General features: G+C 40.8%; 1 protein-coding gene across 6 annotated transcripts in view; it reads left to right on the forward strand.

Annotated features, from left to right (window-relative positions):
- Positions 1-23,728, forward strand: part of ANKDD1B (ankyrin repeat and death domain containing 1B) — a 40,143-nt gene extending 16,415 nt beyond the window's left edge. For 2 of the 6 annotated variants that reach the window (XM_014574155.3, XM_075932293.1), the window contains exons 4-15: positions 5,268-5,366; positions 5,947-6,051; positions 7,332-7,430; positions 8,924-9,022; positions 10,810-10,908; positions 11,990-12,088; positions 14,178-14,273; positions 16,449-16,547; positions 19,662-19,757; positions 22,616-22,814; positions 23,155-23,286; positions 23,591-23,728. In XM_014574155.3, coding sequence (XP_014429641.2) covers positions 5,268-5,366; positions 5,947-6,051; positions 7,332-7,430; positions 8,924-9,022; positions 10,810-10,908; positions 11,990-12,088; positions 14,178-14,273; positions 16,449-16,547; positions 19,662-19,757; positions 22,616-22,814; positions 23,155-23,286; positions 23,591-23,649 — 1,281 coding nt within the window. In that variant the 3' untranslated portion in view covers positions 23,650-23,728. Of the gene's footprint in view, positions 1-5,267; positions 5,367-5,946; positions 6,052-7,331; positions 7,431-8,923; positions 9,023-10,809; positions 10,909-11,989; positions 12,089-14,177; positions 14,274-16,448; positions 16,548-19,661; positions 19,758-22,615; positions 22,815-23,154; positions 23,287-23,502 lie in introns of all 6 variants that reach the window. The other 4 variants (XM_014574156.3, XM_006124254.4, XM_014574157.3 and 1 more) reach the window with 4 other exon arrangements.
- The last annotated feature ends 365 nt before the right edge of the window (positions 23,729-24,093 follow it).

Here is a 24,093-nt window from a genome sequence, read left to right on the forward strand (position 1 = left end):
AGTACCTGGAGGTCCTGCAGCTGCGCGCCAGATCCAGCATCTCAGGAAGTGAACATGCTGCTCCTCTCCTCCCCACAACAGCAGGCACACTTTCTGAGAAGCCAAATCTGGCGTGCAACCCTGGGACTTTTCCACCCCCCCATGCAGAAAAGAAGGCAGGTAGCACAGGGAAGGAAGTCCTGTGGCTGCGCGCCAGATCCAACTTCTCAGGAAGCGCAACGGCGGTTTTGGGGAGGGACTTCCCCCTCCATGCCGCAGGAAGTCAGAGCTACCTCCATTTTCCCAGGAGGTTGTAGCACCAGCGTGGGCTCCTTCTTGGGGGTGAGGGAGTAATAAGGGCGGGCTTGAACACCTCACAATCGACTGGTTGTGCTGCCACAATCAACCAGTCGATCGCAATTGACAGGTTGCTGACCACAGATCTAAGAGGTCTGGTGAGATGCAGTGTTTGAGCAGACAGACTTGGTCAGCAAGAGCGAAGAGCTGTCAGAGACTGAAGGTAGGAGATCAAGCTAGGGGATTCGTGTCCAGCATTCTCAAGACAGAGAGACAGAGCTGGAGAGTGTTAAAGGCAGGAGAAGCAACAGAGTGAGATCCTGCTGGCTATACAGCAGAGGGCTGGAATCAAGGGTTTAGAAGGGCTGAAGAAAGGGAGTGCTACAGAGGAAATGCCTCATTGGTGTCTTGTTGCTGGAGAGCTGTTGCTTAGAGGAACCATGAAAGTCTCCCCACAGAGTGGCTATAGTCTTTCCCACTGGGAAGAGTGGGGTTGTACCCCAGCAGAGTATTCCATGTCATCTGCATACTGATCTCTGCACTTACAACTGTCCCTCTTGCCCCAGTCAGTGTACATACAAAGCAAGAGAAGTGAGACAGAATAACATCTTACAGAGCCCCAGGTGAAAGAGACCTTAGCATGGTGGAGCAATTAGCCTAGAGCAGGGTTATTCAACTTTGGAATTCCCGGGGACCACCGTGATACTCACAGCTCATGCCAAGGGCTGCAACTCAAGTGTGGTTGCAAAAATATGCAAATAGCTTCTTTCACACATTAATACAAAGATTAGGCCTTAAGCCGCAGCACCGAACCCAAATGTGGCCAGCGTGAGCCAGTCAGCACCTCTCAAGGTCTGCCCACAAGGCTAAGTTGCCAGCACTTCCCACAATGCCCCAGCACTCCCAGCACTTCCTCCTTAGGGGCTAGAAATGCCGACACTCTGTACCTGTCTGTTCCAGCCAACCCATCCACTTGAGTCTTTCAGTGCTCACCCCGCCTGGGAGATGCCTCACCGTTGTGGAGCGTGTTCCCAGTGGAAGCCATGTTCAAAGGATCCCGCCCATGTGCCGCATGTTGAGCCCCACATAAATCCAAATCATGGTGTTCAAACAAACAGGCCACAGGCCGCATGTTCAATAGCCCTGGCTTAGACTATCTTCAGGGGTCTTTTTGATAGGCAGAAATGAATCATCTGAGCAATATTGCCCTGGGTCTGCTTCTTAGCTAACTTTTGTACATCCCAGAAATTTTGACTTCTCTACCAGTTCAGAGATTTTCTTATTGTGAACCACTTGCACGCAAGACTGAGAAAGTGAACAGATTTGCCTTTCAGAAGCTTAAATATTTATAGAATAAGAAAACACAAGTAAGTCTTGTCTTATTATGAGCTCAGAAAGTTCACAGCAAATTAGCCATGTGATTGTACCTTTTTCTGTCTGACAAACTGAAACCATGCGTATGAAAGCTATGAAGTGTTCTAAAATGAATATAGCCAGGGGTGGCCTGTCCATATAGGCAAACTAGGCAGTCACCTAGGGCGCCAGATTAACTGGGGCACCAAATGGTGGCGCAATATCATTGAGGGGTTTGGAGGTGGGGGCACTAATTGTATGGTTCATCTAGGGCTCCAGTTGCTGGCAGCTAGTCTCGGGCCGTCCCATTATACAGCTATAATATATAACATTAACAGATCAGTTTTATAAGTGATAACTGGCTTTGGACTGTAGTCATTTGATACCAATGACTAAGGGTCTGTCTACACTGCAGCCATGAAGTGTAGCATATATAGAGGTCCCAGAGCACCGGGGAAGGGCAAACATAGGACCTATCTTGAAAAAGGGAAAAAAGAGGACCTGGGAAAATTATAGACCAGTCACCCTGACTCCTATACATGGAAAGATTCCAGAGCCAAAATTTAAACAATCAGACTGCAAACACCTAGAGGATATCAAGGATTAACAAGGCACAAATCATGACAAACCAACCTAATTTCCTCCTTTGTCAGGTTTGGCATAGTGGCAGAGGGTTGTGGTATATCTGAATTGCGTAGGGGTTTTCACACAATCACATTCTCATAAGCAAACTAGGAAAATATGGTTCAAGAGACATTTCTATAAGGCGAGTGCACAACTGATTGAAAGACTGGACTCAGTGAGTATTCTGGGCCCAGGACTATCCATGTAATCATATTATCCTAGATGACAGCTCAAGTACAGCAGCAGACTAGCTGCCGCAACAGAGATGGTGGCATAGGCTAGCCTCCTGAATACAACTCTGCCCAGGACCCAGGATATATACTTAAATGGCTAGTCTGGTGCACTACAGCTACCCTGCTATTGTTAAGCTAGTTGTGATCTAGCCAGATCAAAGCTGACTCAGGCACATCTATATATGCCACTCTGCTGCTGGGGTCTCACGCCCTCCCTGAGTTCATGTAGATGATCCCTAATATATTTCACTGGGACCATTAACATTTTTAGGTGCATCATAAGGCTGAGAATTACAAAGGTGTGTGGTAGAAGCCTCATTAGACATTCTCCTCAGCATCTTGTTTTGATTATAATTAGTCTTGATAGGATAAGATTTTAATGTAATTAGTAAATGTTGGTGATCCCCTGGTTCTCCCTCCACCCAAAACCCCCTGGAAATATCTGTTAATTGAACTTTACAGATAGAAATTTAGTATCCACATACAGTAATATAATGTGCTTGAAGATAAATCACTCTTCAGCAATCAGTTGTCTTTGCAATTAATAAGAAACGCTATGATATATCAAACATTTTTTCTCTTTCTGATTCTGGTATGAATTTCATCTTCATTCCTTTCCACGTAAATAACTTTCCAAATAAATAACTGAAAGCACATGGGGTTCTTAAATTGGTGTAAAATTTAAGTTAATAAAAGTTAAAACCCTGGAAATAAACATATTCTTAATTTTCAGCATAATTGCTGAACTATATGTAAAAGCATTTTTTCCTTTTTATTCTACTTATCTGTCCATGTTGGTCTTTGGAAATAACGTCTAAAACTGTATCTGTGGAGATAATACATTGTGTTTTGGCTTTATTCCTGGAATTGTACATCTAGAAAGTATTGTTGCAGGTATGGGGAATAATGCCACTGGCAGGTTAATGTTTCTGAAATTACACCAACCACCTCTAATGTACTGCAGTGTTCAGAGAGGTAGGTTTTAGAAATGATTGAAGACACATTTTAAGGAACCCATCTTGCAAACATTTAATCACATGTTTAACTCTAAGTGCTTATGTAATCTTGCTGAAGTTAAGCACCTACACAGAGGTTGTAAGGATGGGAGCTTTAATCATAAAAGTGACTTTTCTTTAAGCATGGATGGTGTCCCTAGCATCTCTTTGCTAGATACTTGGAGTGGGCGATAGGGGAGGGATCACTTGGTGATTGCCCATTCTGTTAATTTCCTCTGGGCACCTAGCTTTGGCCATTGTTGGAAGACAGGCTACAGAGCTAGATGGACCTTTGGTTTGACCCATTATGGATATTCTTACATAAGCCTGTATTCTTACTGAGCTCCTTTTGAAAAGTATTGTGTGAAAGTGAATCTCTCCTTAACAAATAAATAAATCTGTCTTGTGCTCCCATGTTTGTTTAGAAACGTCCTGTAGAGAAGGCCTCTGAGCCACAATCCCACCCTTCCACCTTCTTTCTTTAAATGGCAATGTAGCTTTCACATTCACTTTCAGCTCTGTTGCGGATGTTCATTGTTTAATATTTATATTAGAGCAGCATCCTGAAGCCCCAGTCACAAAGCCCTATTAGGCTGAACATTCTACCAATGTGTATAAAGACACAGTCCCTGCATCTTATTGTAGAGTCTGGGGAAGAGGGTCAACACTACAGTGAAACTGACTACACACAAATGTACTAAGTTGGTAAACTGAAAAAAATAAGAGGAAAATAATTGCTTTTTTTCTGGCTTCCACACTAGCCTTTTTCAGTATTGCCTGTAGCTGAGGCAGGCACAATATTTTCAGATAGAAGTGGGATTTTTCAATTTGGAGGTGATCCTTGATCACCAGGGAAACGTAATAGCAAATAGCACATGTCTGTTCAGTGTTCTGTGTCCAGAGGCTTCCACAGCAGATCCCTTGATTCTGATGGGGTTTTTCCCCGTGCCATCCTGTAGATAGGTCCCTCTGTCATATTCACTTGTACTGCTGCAACAGACTTGTTTAATCTGTTAGTTCCTTGGCTGAGTGGCTCTAGTGTAGCCTACTTCTCACTGATTTCAGAAAACGAGGATCACAGATCGAGGAACAAGTAGCTAGGCTGCTTTGCAAAGAGGAGATGAAGTGGGATTATGACAGGGAGCAAGGGGTAGGATTGAACAGAAGAATGTTGGTGGCAGGATATGGTTGTTAAGCCATTTGCTTTATTGTGTATGCATATTCCCCCATCTGCCTGTATCCACTGGTTGTGTCTTGTCTCCTTCTTAGATTATAAACTGGCAGGGGCTGTCTTTTCGCTGTGTGTCTGTCTAGCGCCTAGAACAATGGGGCCCTTGTCCATGACTGAAGCTTCTGTATAAATAATACTCACGATAAAGGAAGAGAGATGGGGGACCCTAGGAGAACAAGAGACAGAATACCTATGAGGCTGGAGCAGAGAAGGAGATTATGAGCTCCTAATGCATATCCCTTTGGCAAGAGTGGGCGGGGGGGGGAGAGGCACAAAGAGAAAGCAAGCTTAAAGAGGTTTAACAGAGATGAAAAAATCCAGGAAAAACAAATGAAAACGAAAGGAGATAACTGTTCTGTTCACCTGGAAAAATTATGGCCATATTATCCACCATTAGTCCCTCAGTGTCTGGGAATAATGTTAACAAGGGTGTCCTGGAGCCTGTGTCACTGAGTCAGCTCATCCCATTAATCATATTAGATCAGATAGTGGTATTTGAATGGTAGTTTGAGGTATTTGAATGGTAATTTCTGCCTTGTTCATTTTTATTTGAAGCATGGGCTGATGGCGATTCATCTTGCAAGTTGGTCGGGAAACCTAGATATTATGCGAATGTTAGTTAAAGCAGGTGCTGACCAAAAGGCTACGGACCAGGTTTGTTGATGACAAATTTTAACCAACAATAAACATATTCATCTTGAGAAGAAATGTAATGTCATCATATATATAGTAGCCCAGTGTCTGAGAGTCTGTAACGCTGAAATGCTGGCTGTTCCCTCTGGGCGGCGCTGTTGCCTGAAATGCTGGCTGTTCCCTCTGGGCGGACTATGCTGCATGGGGAGTGTGGGGTCCAAATGGCCGGTTGCTCCCCCGTGGCGGCCTGGCTGAGCAGTGCACAAGTCTGCCAAGCGCCATGGCGGGAGGCAAAGGGTGGCAGGGCGGTGACGTACATGCCAGGGGACGGGGCCTGGACAAGCATACATACCTGATGGAGACAGAGGAGAGCGGAGAGAGAGTGAGAGGCAGGAGGGGGAGAAGAGAAAGAGAGAGACGGAGAGAGAGGCAGAAGGCTGAGGAGAGCTGAGGGGGGGAGGCAGTAGGAGGAGGGGAGAAAGAGAGAGAGATGGAGTGAGAGACCCAGGAAAGAAGACCAACATAGAGGACAGACCTGAAAATGCCGTCTTATGACGGGCTAATTTTCTAGTTTAACAGAATTGGCTTGTGTTTTCCCTAGGAGGGACTGAATGTCCTGCATTTTGCAGCTCTGAACAATAATGTGGAAATAGTGAATTATCTTCTCCAGGAACTTCAGCTAATGGACCTAAACAAGCTGGATGAGGTATAACATGTGTTTAATTACCTAAAAAAATATAGGCACTTGTTTCCTTCACGTTGTGAAGTGAAGTACAATATCACCTTCATCACACAGAGACTCCCTGGATTTTCTGGAGAATCAGGGGCTGACCTGAGCTTTCTCCAGTTAGTCTTTTGCCTGGCTGTCAGAGTCCCACTCCGAGGCTGTCTCTACACTGGGCCACTTATTCCGGAAAAACTGTTCCGGAAAAGGGCTAGTGTAGACAGCACAGTAGTCTTTTACGCAAAAAAGCCCCGATCGCGAAAATGATGATCAGGGCTTTTTTGCGGAAAAGCGCGTCTACATTGGCACGGACGCTTTTCCGGAAAAAGTGCTTTTCCGGAAAAGCATCCTGCCAATGTAGATGCGCTTTTTCAGAAATACTTATAATGGAAAAACTGTTCCGTTTTAAGCATTTCCGGAAAAGGGTGCCAGTGTAGACACAGCCTGAGGGTTTATCTAGCAAGTGGTGAATTCTTTGAATTGCACACAGGAATGTAGTCATCTAGGATTTGATCATGTAGGGAGCTGGACTCCCACATCTGCCTTTGAAGCCAGTGGCGGGCCATAATAATCTAATTGCGCAAGTTTCTATGCACCCTTAGTTTGCACTGAGGTATCTTTGGGTAGATTATTTCATAATTGTCTGTTGTGGAGTTTCATGCATCTTCCTCTAAAGCATCTAGCTATCTTTTTGGTGGCTGGCTAGATGGCCTGATCTGGAGAGGCAATTCCCACAGTATTGTTACAGGAGAGCTTGCTAGCACTTGGTTGAAAATACTATGGTGAGTTAAGATGAATAAAAATATAGCTCCTCTAGTTCCCTCTCCACTTCTCTTTTGATTTTCAGAGGTATCTAGAACTGGCTCTGTTTTCAAAATTCTTGTCGAATGCACATTTAATAAAAATAATTTTTGGATCTTTAAACTGTCCCTTTCTGAGTAGCTCAAAAATGCTGTACAGACACCAGTGAAAAAATTAGATATTAAATATTTGAAGATCAGCTTCAGTTTCTAATACTACTATTTCAAGATTTCTGGTCCGTTTACACATGTTTTGTTCAAAGTATTTAATCCAAATTGTATACTGAAGACATGTTATTGTTTTTCCCTTTCAAGTGTGGAGCTGTACTCAAGGTTTTTGTGTGCCTCTGCATATGACATGTATATATTATGAATAAATAAGCATGGTTCTAATACCTGGTGAAATTTTTGTGATAATGTCACCTTTTTAATAATAAAACTGCATTGATTGTTTTCTATAAGAAAGGTAAAAGGCCATTTCTTCTGGCAGCTGAAAAAGGCCATGTTGAAATGATAAACAGTCTGATTTCTCTGAAGCTGTTCACCTCTGAAAAAGACAAGGTAAGCCTCCTCTTTTCATTGAAATCCAGATAAAGGGTACTTACAAGTTATAACGTTGAGCCCAATGTAGAGTTACTTGCATAACTGAGGGTATGTCTACACTAGCCCCCTAGTTCGAACTAGGGAGGCTAATGAGGGCGACCGAAATTGCAAATGAAGCGTGGGATTTAAATATCCCGCGCTTCATTAGCATGTTCCCAGGTGGTCGCCATTTTGGAAATTGACTAGCCCGGAAGAACTGCCCGCGTCTACACGCGGCAGAGAAGGGCGATTCCGAAATAAACCCCTTACTTCAAATTACCAGTTAAACTTCATGGAACGAGGTTTCTTATACTTGGAGAGCAAGATGATGTAATGCATAGCCTAGGACTTGAGAAACCTTGGTTCAGTTTTGTGCTGCTTCAGACTTTCTATTTGACCTTGGGCAGGTCCCATAGGGCCAGTTTTTCAAGACATTTAGGTACTTAATGAAGTAGAGAGGCTCTAAGAGCATAACCCTCATTGATTTAACTTTTGGAAACTGACTAGATGCCAATCTGCATTTTTAGAGGCCCAAATAACTTAAAAAATCTGGCTCTTCGTCCCCGTGTGCCTCCGTTTCCCATCTGTAGAATGGGGTATCAGCACTTCCCTATTTTATAGTGGAGTTTCAAGAATAAATACGTTAACAATGAGGTTCTCAGATACTATGGAAATGGGGGCTCTGTGAGAAATAAGTGTCCATTGGCTTGCATTCCAAACAGAAAAGGCTGTAATGGTGGAGGAGGAGAAGGCAATATGCAACATGCAAGCAGGGTAACAGATGGCCAATGCTAGGATGGCTCCGTGAGATGCTTTTTGTTGTTTTCTTTTTTTAAATTACATATCAGGGGATGGCATCAGAAGGGGGAAGATGACTATGTTAACTTGAGTGGAACTATTGCCAGTTTTCACTAGATGAGGTTTTGACCCTTAATCTTTACTTTGTTTTTAAGACACTTTTTGGGCTAGACCCAGTCCCCTTCCATAGAAAAACCTATGGAAAGGGTTAAAAAAATCCCACTGGACATTCCAAGATTTACTTTATAGGTTTTCCTCTGAATTGTCCCTGTGGGGATTGGGATTTTGTCATCTTGCAGAATAGGAAGGAATTTCAGGCCTTTAAGTGAATGGATGTCCTGAGAACTGCAGGGAAATTGAAGACATATTGAGACATCCATTAAATCCTCAGAGCTTCCCTCTCTCCCTTGTTAGTATGGCTTCCTCTGTGTACACCTGGAAGCTGGAATTAAGGTTGCATCAGAACATTCTGTAAAGTTGCTGCTTCCTTTTTTGTTGCATGAGAAATTGATTCCACTAGCTTTGAATCCTTTCTGTGTATGCTGGAGGAAGAGACCATAGGGCTTTGTATTAAACTACTTATCTACAGTCCATTGATAGTAGTTTTTATTAATTTCAGCATGTTCTGCTTAATTTTGGGTTTACAGTATGTTTCTGGGTTTTTTAATTTACAGGAAGGAAACACAGCACTGCATTTAGCTGCTAAAAATGGTCACCAGAAGGTGCTAAAAGTTCTGCTACAAAAATGGGAAGAAAAAAATGAACTCAATCAGGTGAGGATAAAGCTGCTGAGGGAGATAAAGAATAAAGGTAAAAGGTACACAAGACAAGTGAAAACTAAGTATTAAAATATCTAGAATCAACAAATATCCATAAAAATAATCTCATTTCTATTGTGGTCAAGCTGGTCAGCCCAAAGCTTGAATTCATCAAAGTACCTTTAAACCTAGAGCTTCGTTGATGAAGGGGAATGAATAGTAAGCTGTAGTCTTTCTCAAAATCACTGTTTGGGTATGTCTAGACTAGATAATGGCACTATTTTGGAATATGTCCGGTATCCCGAAATAATGTTTTCTGTGTCTTAACAGCATGCCCATTATTTTGAAATGCAATCAAAATAACGGGCTTGCTATTCCAATGTCCCAGTAAACCTCATTCCATGAGGATTAAGGTACTTGTCAGAATAGCGGTCTATTTTGAAATTTGGCGCTGTGTAGCACTATCTCAAAATAAGTTTGAAATAAGCTACGCAAATTGCGTAGCTCAAATTGTGTCACTTATTTCGAGCTAGTGCCACTGTGTAGACACACCCTTTGAATCCAGCTCAGGTCAGTTGTGTCTGAAAGACACTATAATCTGTTGGCCAATCTTCAGTATTTCTGAAATGAATTGGTTGGATCACTCCAATATCTAATGGAAAGTGCATCACAACAATCTCTAACAGCTTGAACTCTATTTTGTAGCCTCAGCGGCAAGGTCATAGATGAAACAGACTCAGAGACTTCATTCCTAAAAGTGATCCCTTTTGATGTAGAATACTACCTTCCCAAAGGACAATAGCATAGGTAGGTTGATGGAAGCATTCTTCCATCAGCATATCTGTGTCTGCACTGGGGATAAGGTCGACATAGCTATGCTGACTAGGGATTGTGTATTTTATTTTTTTCACAGCTCTGACCAAAACAGTTATGTCAACCTAACTTCTTAGTGTAGACCAAAATTGAGTTTGATTGGCAGATGAGTGTGAATGTAGTACTGCTTCCTGTGTTGTAATTGCCTGTTTTGTTCTGTGGATATACAGAGAATTTCAGCCCCTAAGGTTGTCGGCATGGTTCCTTTCACAAACACCACATTTTCTAAAACAACAACAACAAATCACCAAGAGTTCAAGTATAAGAGTATTAGAAATTGTTAATACTGCAGTGAATACTGTGATCTTCAATAAGCATAGATAGACCATAAAAGATCAGAAGCAGGGATTAAGTGTTCTTGCAGCCAATGTAATTTATGTTGAAGACCCATTAAGGCTTGGTGGAGGTGGTGGTGGTTTTTATTTAAGAATGTCCTGTAGATTACTGCTCTGTTTAACTGGTTCCAAAATTAAGGGGGGACAAACTCATGAAATTGGATTGACCAAAACTGTACTTTCTGACATGTATCATCTGCAATGGATGGTTTACACAGTAACAGTAATGTTTTATTGTAGGATGTCAGTCCCTGCAATCTGTTGTCATAGTTTATATAACCCTGTATTTGCATGTTGGTTAAAGAAAACCAAGAGCACATTAAAAATGTTAAGAAATAGCTGGCCTGTGTTTTTGCCACATTAGATAGGAGCACATTTGTGTTAGAAATGTTTGCTGTTAATTACCATTGTATGCGAATGCTAATATTGAAAGATTGCTTACATTTGTGACCACAGGTTTTTTTGCCTTTACATTGTATCAGTCTGGCTACGCTTGCATACTGTCTATACCAAATATAGCATAATAAGTCGTCAACTTTACTATTGCACAGTTTGAACTGACATTTTTTTCTTTCATTGTGTTTGTTGGGCCAGAACGGAGAGACACCCTTTTATTTGGCTGTTGAAGGAGGTCATGAAAAATGTGCTAAGCTGTTACTGGAAGCAGGAAGTGATATCAACATTTCAAACAAAGTACGGACTTAGTATTCCTCAGACATATTATCTGGACAACCTAGACTCTACAAAATCCACATCCTGTCTATTCCCTATATATTAAAGGCAGATGTAGCATTCATTGTATAATAAGTATAATAGCTAAGAATATGGAGAACTGTAATGTTTTTAAAATTAGATGGAAAAAGAAAATTATAACCTAGGTTTACTTGATATAGTATTGTGTTGGAGCTTTTTTAATTAACATGTATGCAAGAATATAACACATGGCTTGGAAATGTAACCAAGAGAAGTACTTGAAAAATCTGCATGTTTGGCAGGTTATATAACTAAGCTAATAATAAGCCCGTTTTTTCACATCTGGTTCCTGTATTTAAGTTTAAGTTTGATTTGTTTTATGGCTTATATGCTGTAGGAATTTTAGGTGAACCTTTTGGTCCCTACCAAATTGAAAACAGAACCATGTGCTGATAACAAACAGAACAGTCTCTGTTACATTTATCAAAAACTCTTTCATATTTTGATATATTTGACTTGGAAACTATTAATAATTACAGTGTTTGATAAGTCATCAGCAGGGTGAATTCTTCTTGCCTGCAGCACGAATGACTAGTTTTGATCCTCAAGTTTTCATCTTTGCTGCTGTTAGCAGAAGTATTGAAGGAAAATTCTTCAGTGATTTTCAAAGTGTGTAAATGTGAATGTAATTACTTGATAAAGGTCATACCAAGCTCTAAGGCTAGGAGATAGATTGAAATCCTAATTTTCAATGGCACAGGTGGCTGATAAAACTGATTCTTCCTTTTTTTTTTAAATGGTAGATTAAAAAGTAGCAGTAAATTATTAGCATTGCTGGATAAGTATTTTGCCAGCTACCTGTGTTTAAGTCTGATAATGATGTACAGTGCTTGAGACAGTCATAAAATGTGTGAATTTATATCCAACTTCATCATTTTACTAAAGGGACTAATTTTGACAGTAACACAAATTAAAATGAAAGTTCATCTGTTTCAATTGATGTTTTAATAGAACAGGTTTTTTAAAGTTCCTGAATTCTTTCCAGTAGTAAAAAAGTATTTTCTTACAATGTGTTTTTCAGCACAATAGTAATGCTTTGCACGTCGCAATACAGAATGGACATACATCCTTAGTCACATTTCTTATCAGTGAAAATATTGATCTTGTTCCTAAATCAGAGGTGAGTCTATTGCAGTTACGATTTTAGTGTTACTTCCATCGTGGTCAAGTATGTTTTATCTGTCTTGAATGCCTTTTCTGAGATTTGTTGTAATTTACCTGCTATTGGTAGAGTCAGAGTGTAAAGCCAGAAGGGACCATCAGATCACCTGCTATCATAGGCCCAAGATAAAATATTATCTCATCCACCTTTCTCTCTCTCATATCTGGGACTGACATGGTTACAGCTATGCTCCCTACTGACTATTAGCTGTCTGTTTATTTTTCATTGTGGAGGAGATGAAATTATATAGATAACATTAAAGTCTTAGAAACAGTTTATTTTATTATTTAAAAAATCAGTCAGCCATAGTAGCATAGCTTATTTGCATTGATTCTCTGTGGCTACAGTAACTTATACAATGTTAAAATCAGTGTGTTTGTGTGTGTGTGGGGGGGGTCTTTAAAGTGTTTTTAGTGAAAAGCTTGATAAGAGCTTTATTTTTCTACAAACTTGAAGAAAAGGGGTATTTTTATAAAAAGAAGAATGAACTGGAACTGGGGCTGATTTTTTAAAGCTATTTTACAAGAAACCTTCCTGGTTTAGAGGTTCAACATACAAACTGTTCTCATCTTTCTCTCTGTGATTAGAGCTGGGCAAATGCCTCATAATTTTTTCCACTAATAATCTCTTGGATAATAAAACTGAACACACTTCCGGCTGCGTTCACTTTCCACAGATATTGTTAGCAAACAAGTTCACTGGCAAGAATGTTCACTGAAGTAGTAATATTTAAATTAATGTTAGAGAATATTCCTTGAGAGTGGATTTTGAATGCGTATACTTGAGTATTCTCCCAGAAACGTAATTCACAGTTATGCACAGTTCATCCAGTTTGATTGGACGGGTGCATCCTCAAATCATGTTGCTAGGGCAAACAGAAATAATGCCATGTGACCTATGGGTTCAATCAAAACTATATCAGCACTTCCTTAATATGAAATACTTATTATGAACTGCTTGCAGACAATCTGCAGACCAAGAATTATTCATAGGCTTTATGGAGTGAATAATTATATTTTTCTCTATTCTGTTTGCTCTGTAAGCTGCTTTTGGGTCATTAGTAAGTGGGAAGAAGCTAGAAACTAAGCCTTGTGACTAGATCTACCCCAGAAACTCTGCACCTCTTTTGGTGGCCTGCATCCTGTTGTGGATCAGGGCGCAAATGTGTGAAATATCTTTTCTCTGAAGCAAAATAGTCACTTTGCTTTAAGTGCAGATGATAGTTCAAATGATTTTGAATAGTTGCTTAATATCTTTCCTGGCAAGCCTAAAGGGACTTTTTAAGCATTACAGTGATATGGGGGAAACAATCATTAATTAGAAAAGTTTTATTTTAAATATATAGCAGGGAATGCTTAATTCCTGAGGCAGAATTCAAGCAGTTCTTTTCTTTTGTGGCCCCTTTCCATTCACTGTGTGAAGCAGTGGCTCTCAGCTTTTCCAGAGTATTGATTTTTCTGTGTACCCCCAAGTTTCACCTCACTTAAAAAACTGCTTGCTTACAAAATCAAACATAAAAATATAACAGTACACTATCTCTGAAAAAATCACTTCCTTTCTCATTTTTACCATACCAGTCAATTGGAATATAAATATTGTGCGTATGTTTCAGTGTATAAAGAAGCAGTATATGAAATTTTAGTTTGTACTGACTTAGCACGTTTTATGCAGCCTGTTGTAAAACTAGGCAAATGTGTAGATGAACGTGTAATACCTGGAAGTCCTGTGTACCCAAGGTGTACGTGTACCCCGGTTAAGAACCACTGGTGTAAAGCATTTGGATGCCAAGGAGATACATTTTGAGTGAAAAAACAAATAGGTTTATTTGCAACTAAAAGCTTTTTAGTGAATCTGACTTTCTTCTAGGGCTGCGAGAGCAGATGATTCTTCAAAATGAAAAAATACAATTAGGAAAAATTATTACTGGATCAATGTAATAAGTTTCTAATCTGAGTGGCAGGTTTTAATGGAGCTTCTCTGTTACCTGAACGCTGTTGTTAATGAAATGGTCCTAGTCTTACAGTCCATTTTTTTTCTCTCTTTACAGCAGAATTCTCCTCTGCATTTGGCTGTCCTCAATAAAAACTTTCCAGTAGTAATTAGCCTCTTGGAGGTTAATTACAATATAAACGCCTTGAATCACGTAAGCATACTGAATCAGAGACTGAAAAAAGACAATGCATTTTCTTCACTTGAAATAGGAGCGTGTATTGGTTTTACATATCATTTTATGAGGTCAAATTACAAAAAGAGGGAAGTTGCCTCCCATTTATTCATGAGTGTATTATTCATTTCACACATTCTGCTAGAATTGTTTTAGCAATGTGATACCTATCCAGAAAATGCTTTAATTAATTCCTGTTTGAATATTCAGTTTTGTCTCAAGAAGAGCGATGCGCTTTAGCAATATATTAAGTACAAAAGACAGATCCACCACAGCATATTAGCTAATTGGAAGAACATTTATTTCCTTGAAGAAAAAAAATCTAAATCCTGTTTTCCCCCCTTTTCTTTTAAAGTGATCTTCTAGGGTGTATGAGGCATAGGCTGGCAGGATCCCAGCCTCAGTCATGCTCCAGTTAACCCACACAGTTGAAAACTTGATGCGATTCATAAAGTTTTGATCTGACCCTTGGTTAATGGGAGCCTTGTGCAGGTCCAGCCAAATAGTTCCAAATTAGGTATTCTCTCTCCTTTACAAACTAAACCACGCAACACAATGAAGGAATTCCATCCAAACTACATCAAGAGAAAATTAAAATTGCCCAATGAAAGATTCAAGAATAAGACTTAAGATTGCTCTACCTCTTTGTGAATATGTGATTTTCTGAAGAATAATTGGGTTTTGTGGGATTTGCTGCTTTTTTTCTATTATAACTCTCAGATGGTATTTGTAGTATATTACAGGACACTGAGAATTGGAAAGAGGCAGCATTTTGCATATATTTAAATCTAAACATTAAAAATAATATACAATTTAATAACATGATCCATGCTATTTTTCAAGTAGTAAAAGAGATAAACACATCTGCAAAATTTTCTGGCTCATCTTATGTATCAATTACTTTTATTGTCTCTGGCACACTCAGATAAATACATGATAGTAAGAGATACTATTCTACACCTGTATTTTTAAGACTGTGGAAAAAGTTGCAACAGTTAATGAAAAAGAGTAAGTGATCATGTAATCAAAGACTGTATCACGGTGCATAAATACAAGAAGGTAGAGATAAGGTTGCATATGGAATTGTAACTCTGGCATTTCCTGATTTGTGAGCATTTAGCCATGCAATCTTGACATTCTTTTATGCTATTTTTATAATGGATCTACAAAGACATAAAAGCTTCAGAGGGGTAGCTGAGTTAGTCTGTACAGGATAAACTTAAAAAACAACAAATACTCTGCTAGCACTTTAAAGACTAACAAAATGTGTAGATGGTATCATGCGCATCTGAAGAAGTGGGCTGTGCCCATGAAAACTCATGATACCAGCTACATGTTTTGTTAGTCTCTAAAGACATACAAATCACTCTAAGCAGACCCATACATTTCCTAAATTAGACAGGAGAATTAAACAATCTTGAATTTGCAAGGACCCAGTGGGCAGCATGATCGGTGACAAGCCAAAGGTTGGTGTAAAGATACACTGATTCTACTATGTCAGACCCATAAATAACATTCCTTATTTGCAATAAAGTGGCACTAATAAAAGTGTTTAAGGCCATCCTTCTGGCCTTAATATATGAGGACTCCACCAAGACTGTCCCACTGCTTTCTCTCTGCATAGCTTCACTACAGGGCTTCCATTACAGGCCAAACAAAGCCTCCTCCCAGGGTGAATTTCACCCCCATTTACTCTTCAATGGTACTTAAACTGTGCAATCTAGATCCTCATTCCATATGAACAGTCAGTAAACAAAATGGAATCTGCTTGTAATTCTCTTAGAAAATGTACCCTCCATGAAGCTTGTTAATTAAACAGGCAAAGAAAGGATGACATGGGTGATACTTTGAAACAAACCTTTCTAAGGCAAGACATTTTAGGCTTTTCTCTTTTGCCAGTTTTCACCTATGTAAGCACAAGCCAAAAAATTTCTGAACATATGACATTCCTTGTTTTAGAGGCTCCACTCATTCTTTCGTTTGTATAAAAAAAAATTGATAGTTTGATCATTCAGCTTCTACATGCCTTCATTCTGCTCAGGGTTTTCCAGTCAAGTGCATGCTCTCATCAGAAACCCTTTTGATTTTAATTGGGTGTGTTTTATTCTCAAGAGGACACTATTTTATTGCACCTTTTTATATTCATTCCTGCAGAGGCAACAAACCCCTCTCCACCTGGCAGCTGATCAGGGCAATGTGGAACTAGTGGAACTGCTGCTAAAGGCAGGCTGTGATCTCAAGATTGCCGATAAGGTATGCTGCATTATTCACGTGGTGCTGCAGTTATGTGATCATTGCTTTTATGTCCTTCTTTCTGAAGAGGTGTAGAAGTCAGAGTTTCCAAACATTCCTCATAAAATGAGCATAGTTAGAATGTGGCTGTTATGAAGAAAGTTTCCCTTTAACTCTGTCAGGTGGCTACAACTCACAGAAATCTGCATTTGTTTTCATGAAAGCTATTTGTGAGGTCAAATGTGACTAAACTCAGTGTGCTTAAAAACTAATTCCACTGAGGATCACATTAAAAGGCCTACTCTGTTATGGGGTTTGTGTTACTGACCTTGCTATCAAAGAGCACTGCTGGAAAAATACAAGGCTAACAGGACAAAATAACAGTTTGCAGATGTTATATAGCTACACATCTGGAGCCAGGTTCACAGCTAATAAAGGCATGTGCTTCTCTGTTAATTTCAGTGGCGTTGTGCCTGCTTACCTTGCTAGTGCCTCATGTGATGGAAAGAGAGAGCCATAATTTGTAATGATTTCTGCAAGCACCAAAACAATCTATGGAAAAATCCCATAGTAAGAGGAAAGCATCAAATATGTTCTTGTCCTGTTATTAATTTGGTGATTCAGCTGGATACACTGCCATCTATAGAGCCCTAAAGTATCTGATGAAGTGGGTCTTTGCCCACGAAAGCTTATGCTCCTACACTTCAGTTAGTCTATAAGGTGCCACAGGACTCCTCGCCGCTTCTAAAGTATCTGGCAAGCCAATGTCACTCTTTAGCAGCTTTTTTAAAAAATTAAGAATAAATTGAATTGTTGACTGTACAAGTTATTTTCTTACATAAACCTGCCCTCACATAAACAGTTTGAAACTGAGGCAGCTTGGCAAAAAACAAAAAGCCAATATTGATTCTACAAAGCCACTTGTTCCCCATGTGAGAAGAGACCCATGACTCAAAGGGCAGTAACATGGCTGAGGTTGCGGTAAGATGGTAGTTACAGGGGTGGGCAAAATGCAGCCCCCGGGCTGGATTCAGTCCACCAACCACAGGACCCTTGGGCAGGCTCCCTGGTTATTACAGCCTCACAAGATGCTTTGTGACCTGTCCCTGCCCCCCTCATAATCCTGATTGCTCCCATTGGCCGGAAATTGGCCAATGGGTGATGCAGGTGCAGTGCTTGCGGGTGCATGCAGCACACAGAGACCTGCTGCCCTCCTACCACCAAGGTATATGCACCAACACACATGCTGACCTCAGCAGCTGGCCACTTTAAGCTGCATGTGAGGCTGCAGCGGCCAGGGAGTTTGCCTGAGGGTCCACTGGGCTGTCAGCCGGGTGCTCCCTACACTAAGTGCCTCCCGGCCACTGCCTATGCCTGGCACCCTACACCCCAACCTCATGTCATAATTCCCCCCCTACACTCCTTCCCCATATCAGAACCCCTCACCTGAACCCAAACTCCCTCACAGAACCTACACCCCTTTTTGTACCCCAATCCTGTCCCAGCCCTTTCCCTCCCTGACCACTTATCAAATTCTTGGAGTATCCCCCTTCCCCCATCGAAAATCAGTCCTGCCCATTCCCTCACCCCCCACGCCCCATACTAGTGTGAGATGCAGCCTTCAATACGATTAGTGGCCTGTCTACAATGAGCCAAAAATTGTGGTTCCCATACCAGGCTTAAACCAAGATTAGACCCTGTTTGGGTGACAAATTCCTTGGCTAATTGCAGCTCCCCAGTCTGTGGGTGGGGCGAGTGGAACTGACTGAGGACATGGGAAGGTCTGGGGCCTGGATAGGGTTGGAATAGGGTGAGTGGGTCGGGGCACTCCCGTCCATGCTCACTAGTGTGCGTTGGGGAAAAGGCAGCCTGTTTGGATTGACATTGTGTTGTTGCCAGGCCCCTCTCTCCTCCTGCACCTTGAATCTTCAGTTTTTCTGGCTAGAAAGGAGGCGATGGGATGCTCCTGGATGCATGTAGTTGCTGCTTAGTGCACAAGTGAGAATTTGGACTTGCTTCTCTCTCCAGAGTCATTAAAATTCTGCCGTGGTTATTGGACACTGCAGTGACCAGGAAAGAATGCCTCCTCCCTCATTTGTCAGGATGTCACCTAACTTGAATATAGTCAGAGGTGTCCTAATGGCATGAGCATTTGTTAGAGAAGGCAGAATTGCTCTCCTGTGAACAGGGAGTGACCAGGCAGATCTGGGCTCCAGGAAATTCTTAAAGTCTTTTGTCTTTTCCCTTTTCCAGACTACTTGCTCTGTCTGATAAGGATGTTGTGAGATGTAAATTCTTGGGCTCCCAATATGATGCTCTCTAAAAATGGGCTAATTATAATGATCTTGAATGGAGCAGGGAGCTAGAATTCTGAAGGTATATATTAGCAAACTTATAATAGCGGGAGCGTTAAAGTGCTTTGTAATTTAATTTCTGAGCCCTATAATTATGACTGAAAGAAAATCAGCCTCTAATGTGAAAGATCTCCTAAACTCTAAAGAGGTGGAAAATGTCTAGAATGCTTATGTCTGGGACAGCTGTGCTCAATGCAAATCCAATGACATAAACGGATTACAGAGATAAACCACTAAAGTCTCAGAAGTATTTACATGGCCTTGAACTGTTTGTAGCAGAGATGTATTCAGATCTATTACACAGTGCTCTGTGGCCAGAATTAAAGCAGTGATTCTTACATGTTTTGGGTGGCTATACCAGACTTTGAGCCCCAGCTTCTAGTCAGGTGTATACGCTTCAACTAGCTAAGGAGTTGCTGCATGATGTCATCAAACAAGCCGGGTCCTTATAGGCTAGGCACATAGTAGTGAATGAGAGGTGAGCAGCCGCGGTGTGTCAGGGTTCTGGGCATAAGCTTATCCTTTATGCTATGGTTATCCTTTATGCTTGTTAACCCTTAGCAACCACATATACCTGAAACATTCCACGGGTCCATTTGCGGGCAGCTGGAAAACACTGAACAAGCAAGGAGCTTTACTTCCTGATGCTTTGGAGATAAAATATCATATTGAAACATTTTCTTTGCAAATATCAGAGTTCAGAAAGAGATTCTAAATTCCTGCTATTTCATCAGTCTCCTGTCAGTTGGACAACATGCTGACACTCTGTCTCTGCTTTCAGCAAGGAAAAACTGCACTGGCTGTTGCATCCAGGAGCAACCATGCTCTCGTCATTGATATGATTATTAAAGCAGAAAGGTATTACACCTTTAAACAGGTATGAAATAGCTTTGTCTCCCTAAAGCAGGGCTATTCAACTGTGGAAGCCCCGGGGCCACAATGATAGCACATGCCGAGGGCTGCAACTTAAGTGTGGTTGCATATACATGCAAATTCATATGCAAATATATGCAAATAGCTCCTTTCACACTGATGGGCATGAATACAAAGCACTTCCCATGATGCCCCGGCACTCCCAGCACCTCCTCTCTGGGAGCTAGAAACACCAACACCCTGTACCCGCCTGTTCCAGCCAGCCCGTCTGCTTGCGTCTTTCAATGCTCATCCCGCCTGGGAGCATGTTCCCAGTGGAGGCCATGTTCAAAGGATCCTACCTGCGGGCCGTGTGTTGAGCCCTGTGTAAATCTAAACCACACCATGGACCGCAAACAAATAGGCCGTGGGCCACATGTTGAGTAGCCCTGCCCTAAAGGGACCAGTAGCCAAAGAAGCAGATTCTAACTGGGTTATCTTGGCTATTTCCATGTGGTATTGAATATTGGGAAGAAGGAAGCTGAGGTGTTATTGTAATGCTGTAGGTTAGGAATCAGGAGTCTGGAGTATGTCCCGGAAGCCAGAACATAGACACGTTGAGAGCAGAGGTGGAAGAGTGTGGGGCACACTCAACTGGTTCCACAAAGCCCTTAGGCATAGACTGGGGCTGAAAGAGCAGCCAGCAGTTGTTTAGGAAGGTGGCAGACTAGGTGGCTGCGGGGCGTCATACTGAGGGGTTGGTACCTCCATAGAGTTGGATAAGAGCCTAAGCATTAGGTGTGTATCAGAAGTGGACTTACACCACTACTTCCAGTAGACACACCGTCAGACAATGGACCCACTTGCCTTTTGACAATGTTTGCTGTTTCTTACTAGTTCCTTGAAACTATAAATAGACTAAGGAATTCAGTTGCTTGCCTCCTTGTTGTACTTTAGGGTGTAACTCTGCCGTCTTTTCTCTACTTTACCTCTGCCTATCAATGCTAAGCTTCTACACAATAAATTACTTGTCCTTTCTTCATACTTTCTGATAACAAATGCTGCAGGGAATTAGTGCAGGTTAGGCTGAGTTCTTGGGAAAAACAAGTCCACAGGCTGCATAATTTCTGCGTGTCTGGGTTTGGTTCAGCTGGGATCGTTGTCATGTACATTCTTGTTCCTTTCATCTTAAAAGGGAATTGAATGTCAGTCCTTTCATTCCCAGAGAAAATGATTCCTGAGCTAATATTAAGGAATATACTCCTCCGATGCATTCTCTTAACTGTCTGAGGACAGAAAAGATGTTTAATCATGTGTTTGTGAAACAGTTGAACAGATGCACTACAATTCTATCTGTGGTTAAGTATCAATACAGATGGACAAGGGCATTGGAGTAGAGTATTGAATCATAGGGTTGGAAGAGCCATCAGGAGATCAAGTCCATCCCCTTGCTCAAAGCAGGACCAACCCTAACTTTTAATCATCCCAGCCAGGGCTTTGTCAAGCCGGGCCTTACAAACCTCTAGGGTGGAGATTCTAAAATTCTTACTGTCCTGCAATGTAACCTGCTAGGAAATAAAGTGGAGGTATTATAATATTTTAACTATTGTCTTGAACCATTATTTTAGAAAAAATTGTTTAAATTAAAATTTCCTAGAAGCCTATCCTATACCATGGATGCTTTACACAGCTAATATCTTATTCTCCTGCACAATGTTCTGGGATTTACAACACTCATCCCACTCCATCTATGAGCAGAGTTAAGTATATACTTCAGTTCCATTGAATTCGCATGCTTAGATGCTTAATGGATGTTTGCAGTAGAGGTATAATTCTGGTCCTTTGAAATCAATGACACAACTCCCTTATTCTCCCCCCATCCTTTCAAGATTTCCTATTGAAGCTGCTCCTGTCATAAGAACCTCAATGCAGTAAGGGCTCCAAGGACTCACTGAGTTCTGTCATTTAACTCTGAGAGACAGTCTACATGTTGCTGTGGTTAACTGCCCAGCAACCAGCTCACTTGCTACACTAGTGCCCTTATCAAAGTAGCAATGATGGCAAATTTGCCAAAAGTGCCTAATGTAGACAGCTCCTAAAACGTAGTTTGAACATGTTTTCTCTGTCCACAGAGGCAAGAGAAAATCTTATGCGGCTTAGTCACAATTGTTTAAGCACAATCATTTTTGTAGCATAGACAGGGCCCACCATTAATAGTAATTCTATAGCAAGATTCCTGGTGAAAGCAGCATTTAATTTTACAAGTATATTAATTTCCATTTAACTCATACAACAATAGGATATAGATGCTGTCCAATCTACAGTTAACTGTAGTCAGCTACACTTTGAGATTAGTAGCACTTTCCATAAGCAGTCAGCAAAAACAAATATTTTTTCTCTCCTGAAAGCTCTGCTAGGAAACCAGGGTAAAAGTCTATTCTTTATTGGCTGTGTCTAGACAAAGCTTTTGCACAAAAGGGCCAGTGTAGACAGCTCAGATTTGTTTTGCGCAAAAAAGCCCCGATCGCAAAAATGGCGATCGGGGCTTTTTTAAGGAAAAGCGCGTCTAGATTGGTACTGACGCTTTTCCGCAAAAAGTGCTTTTGCGGAAAAGCGTCCGTGCCAATCTAGACGCTCTTTTCCGCAAATGCTTTTAATGGAAAACTTTTCCGTTAAAAGCATTTGCGGAAAATCATGCTAGTCTAGATGTAGCCTATTATGTATACACCAAGAAAGTTACTTCTTGCTGACAGAGAATATCAAAGTATACAGCTGAACATGGTTTAACTGCCAGGATAGTCAAGTACAAATGTTCATCACTGGTTCTGAATTTGTAGTTAAAATTTATGCAGCTTATTTAATATCTTTGTTTTTGTTTTTTAGGAGCATCCAGAAAACCATGTTGATGTGCCAGATTTTATTTTATCCTTTAAACAGGATCACAGTGCACAGACTAAGCAAATTCGTTTCTGTCTCTGGAATCTGGCTTACAATCAGTTAAAACCTCAAGAATGGAAGAAGCTGGCCCTGTTCTGGAATTTTACAGAGGCACAAATAAAAGCAATTGAAGAACAGTGGACAGGTAATGAAAGGCTTTGGCCAAGTATAATAGTATATAAATAGACATGGCTGTAACCATATCGTGTTGAGTTCATTATTTCTATAGCACATGATGATTCTGTACTAGTCCACCACACTGTATTTCCACACATTAATAATAAAGGAATACATTTATTTTAAAAAGCTGGTCTTTCATCTTTAGACATCTTAGTTTCCATCTTGCTTCTAGGTCAGAAAGGAAATGAGTACATGAGTAGAGTTGGAGGAATGCTGTACCAATTGGTATCTCTTTACCAAAGCAGCTGGTATCAGGGTATTTTACTCCAAGCATATAACAGACATGTATGTTGTATATTGCATAGGAAAAAAGAGCTATAAGGAACATGGACACCGAATGCTGCTCATCTGGTTACATGGTATATTGCTGGCTCACCGGAATCCAGTCAAACATATATATGAAGATCTGGTGAATGTAGGATTTCAACAAGAAGCTGGTAAGCTATTGTTTAATATGCAGGACCAAGCTACATGGAGGGAGATGGATCATAAGTGCAGTCCTGCAAAAGAATAAGACTCCCCATTTGATCTGTATTTACTGGGATTTTGGGCTTGATTGGGTAGGGCAAAACAATTAGTTACATGAGGGTTTGGGGGAGGGTGGAGGAGGAAGAGAGAGACTTGTTTTATAACAAATCTAGTTCCAATTGCAGTGACATGCCTGACATGAGGAAACCTGTCTAACTAGATCTGGGAAGAAGCACTGTCTGTCTGGTAAGAACATTTTTCCTTTCTTTACAGAGAAGATCAGAGCTGAAAGGAGCACTGAGACAGAGTCTAAGAAGTGTGCTGTTTCATGAACTCTTCAGCAGCAGCTGGGATAGGCTATGGACTAAATAAGTAATCTTTCCAGAAAAGATCTTATAGTAGAACTTCAGTTACTAACCACTTGGGACTGGAGGTTGTTTGTAACTTTGAACAAAACATAAAGGCTGTTCTTTCAAGAGTTAATTTACAACTGGAAATTGATTTATACAACTTTGAAACTTTAGTATGCAGAAGAAAAATGCTGCTAGCCTTTATTTTTTTTAGTAGTTTAACACAGTATGTTACTTTCTTTTATTTTGGTCCTCTGTTCCTGCATGATATTGTCTGGTCAGTTTTTAGTTCTGGTGTTTGTAATTCTCAAGTTCTGTTGTGTTTGCAAAATGTAGTTCACCTCCTGTGAAGTTTTTTCAAAATTCTTTATTTAAGGATTATTAGTGCTACAACACAAATTTCTACACCTGGTTAGTTCCATACTC

Source organism: Pelodiscus sinensis, chromosome 6, assembly GCF_049634645.1.
Source record: "Pelodiscus sinensis isolate JC-2024 chromosome 6, ASM4963464v1, whole genome shotgun sequence".
Taxonomy (NCBI): Eukaryota; Metazoa; Chordata; order Testudines; family Trionychidae; genus Pelodiscus; species Pelodiscus sinensis.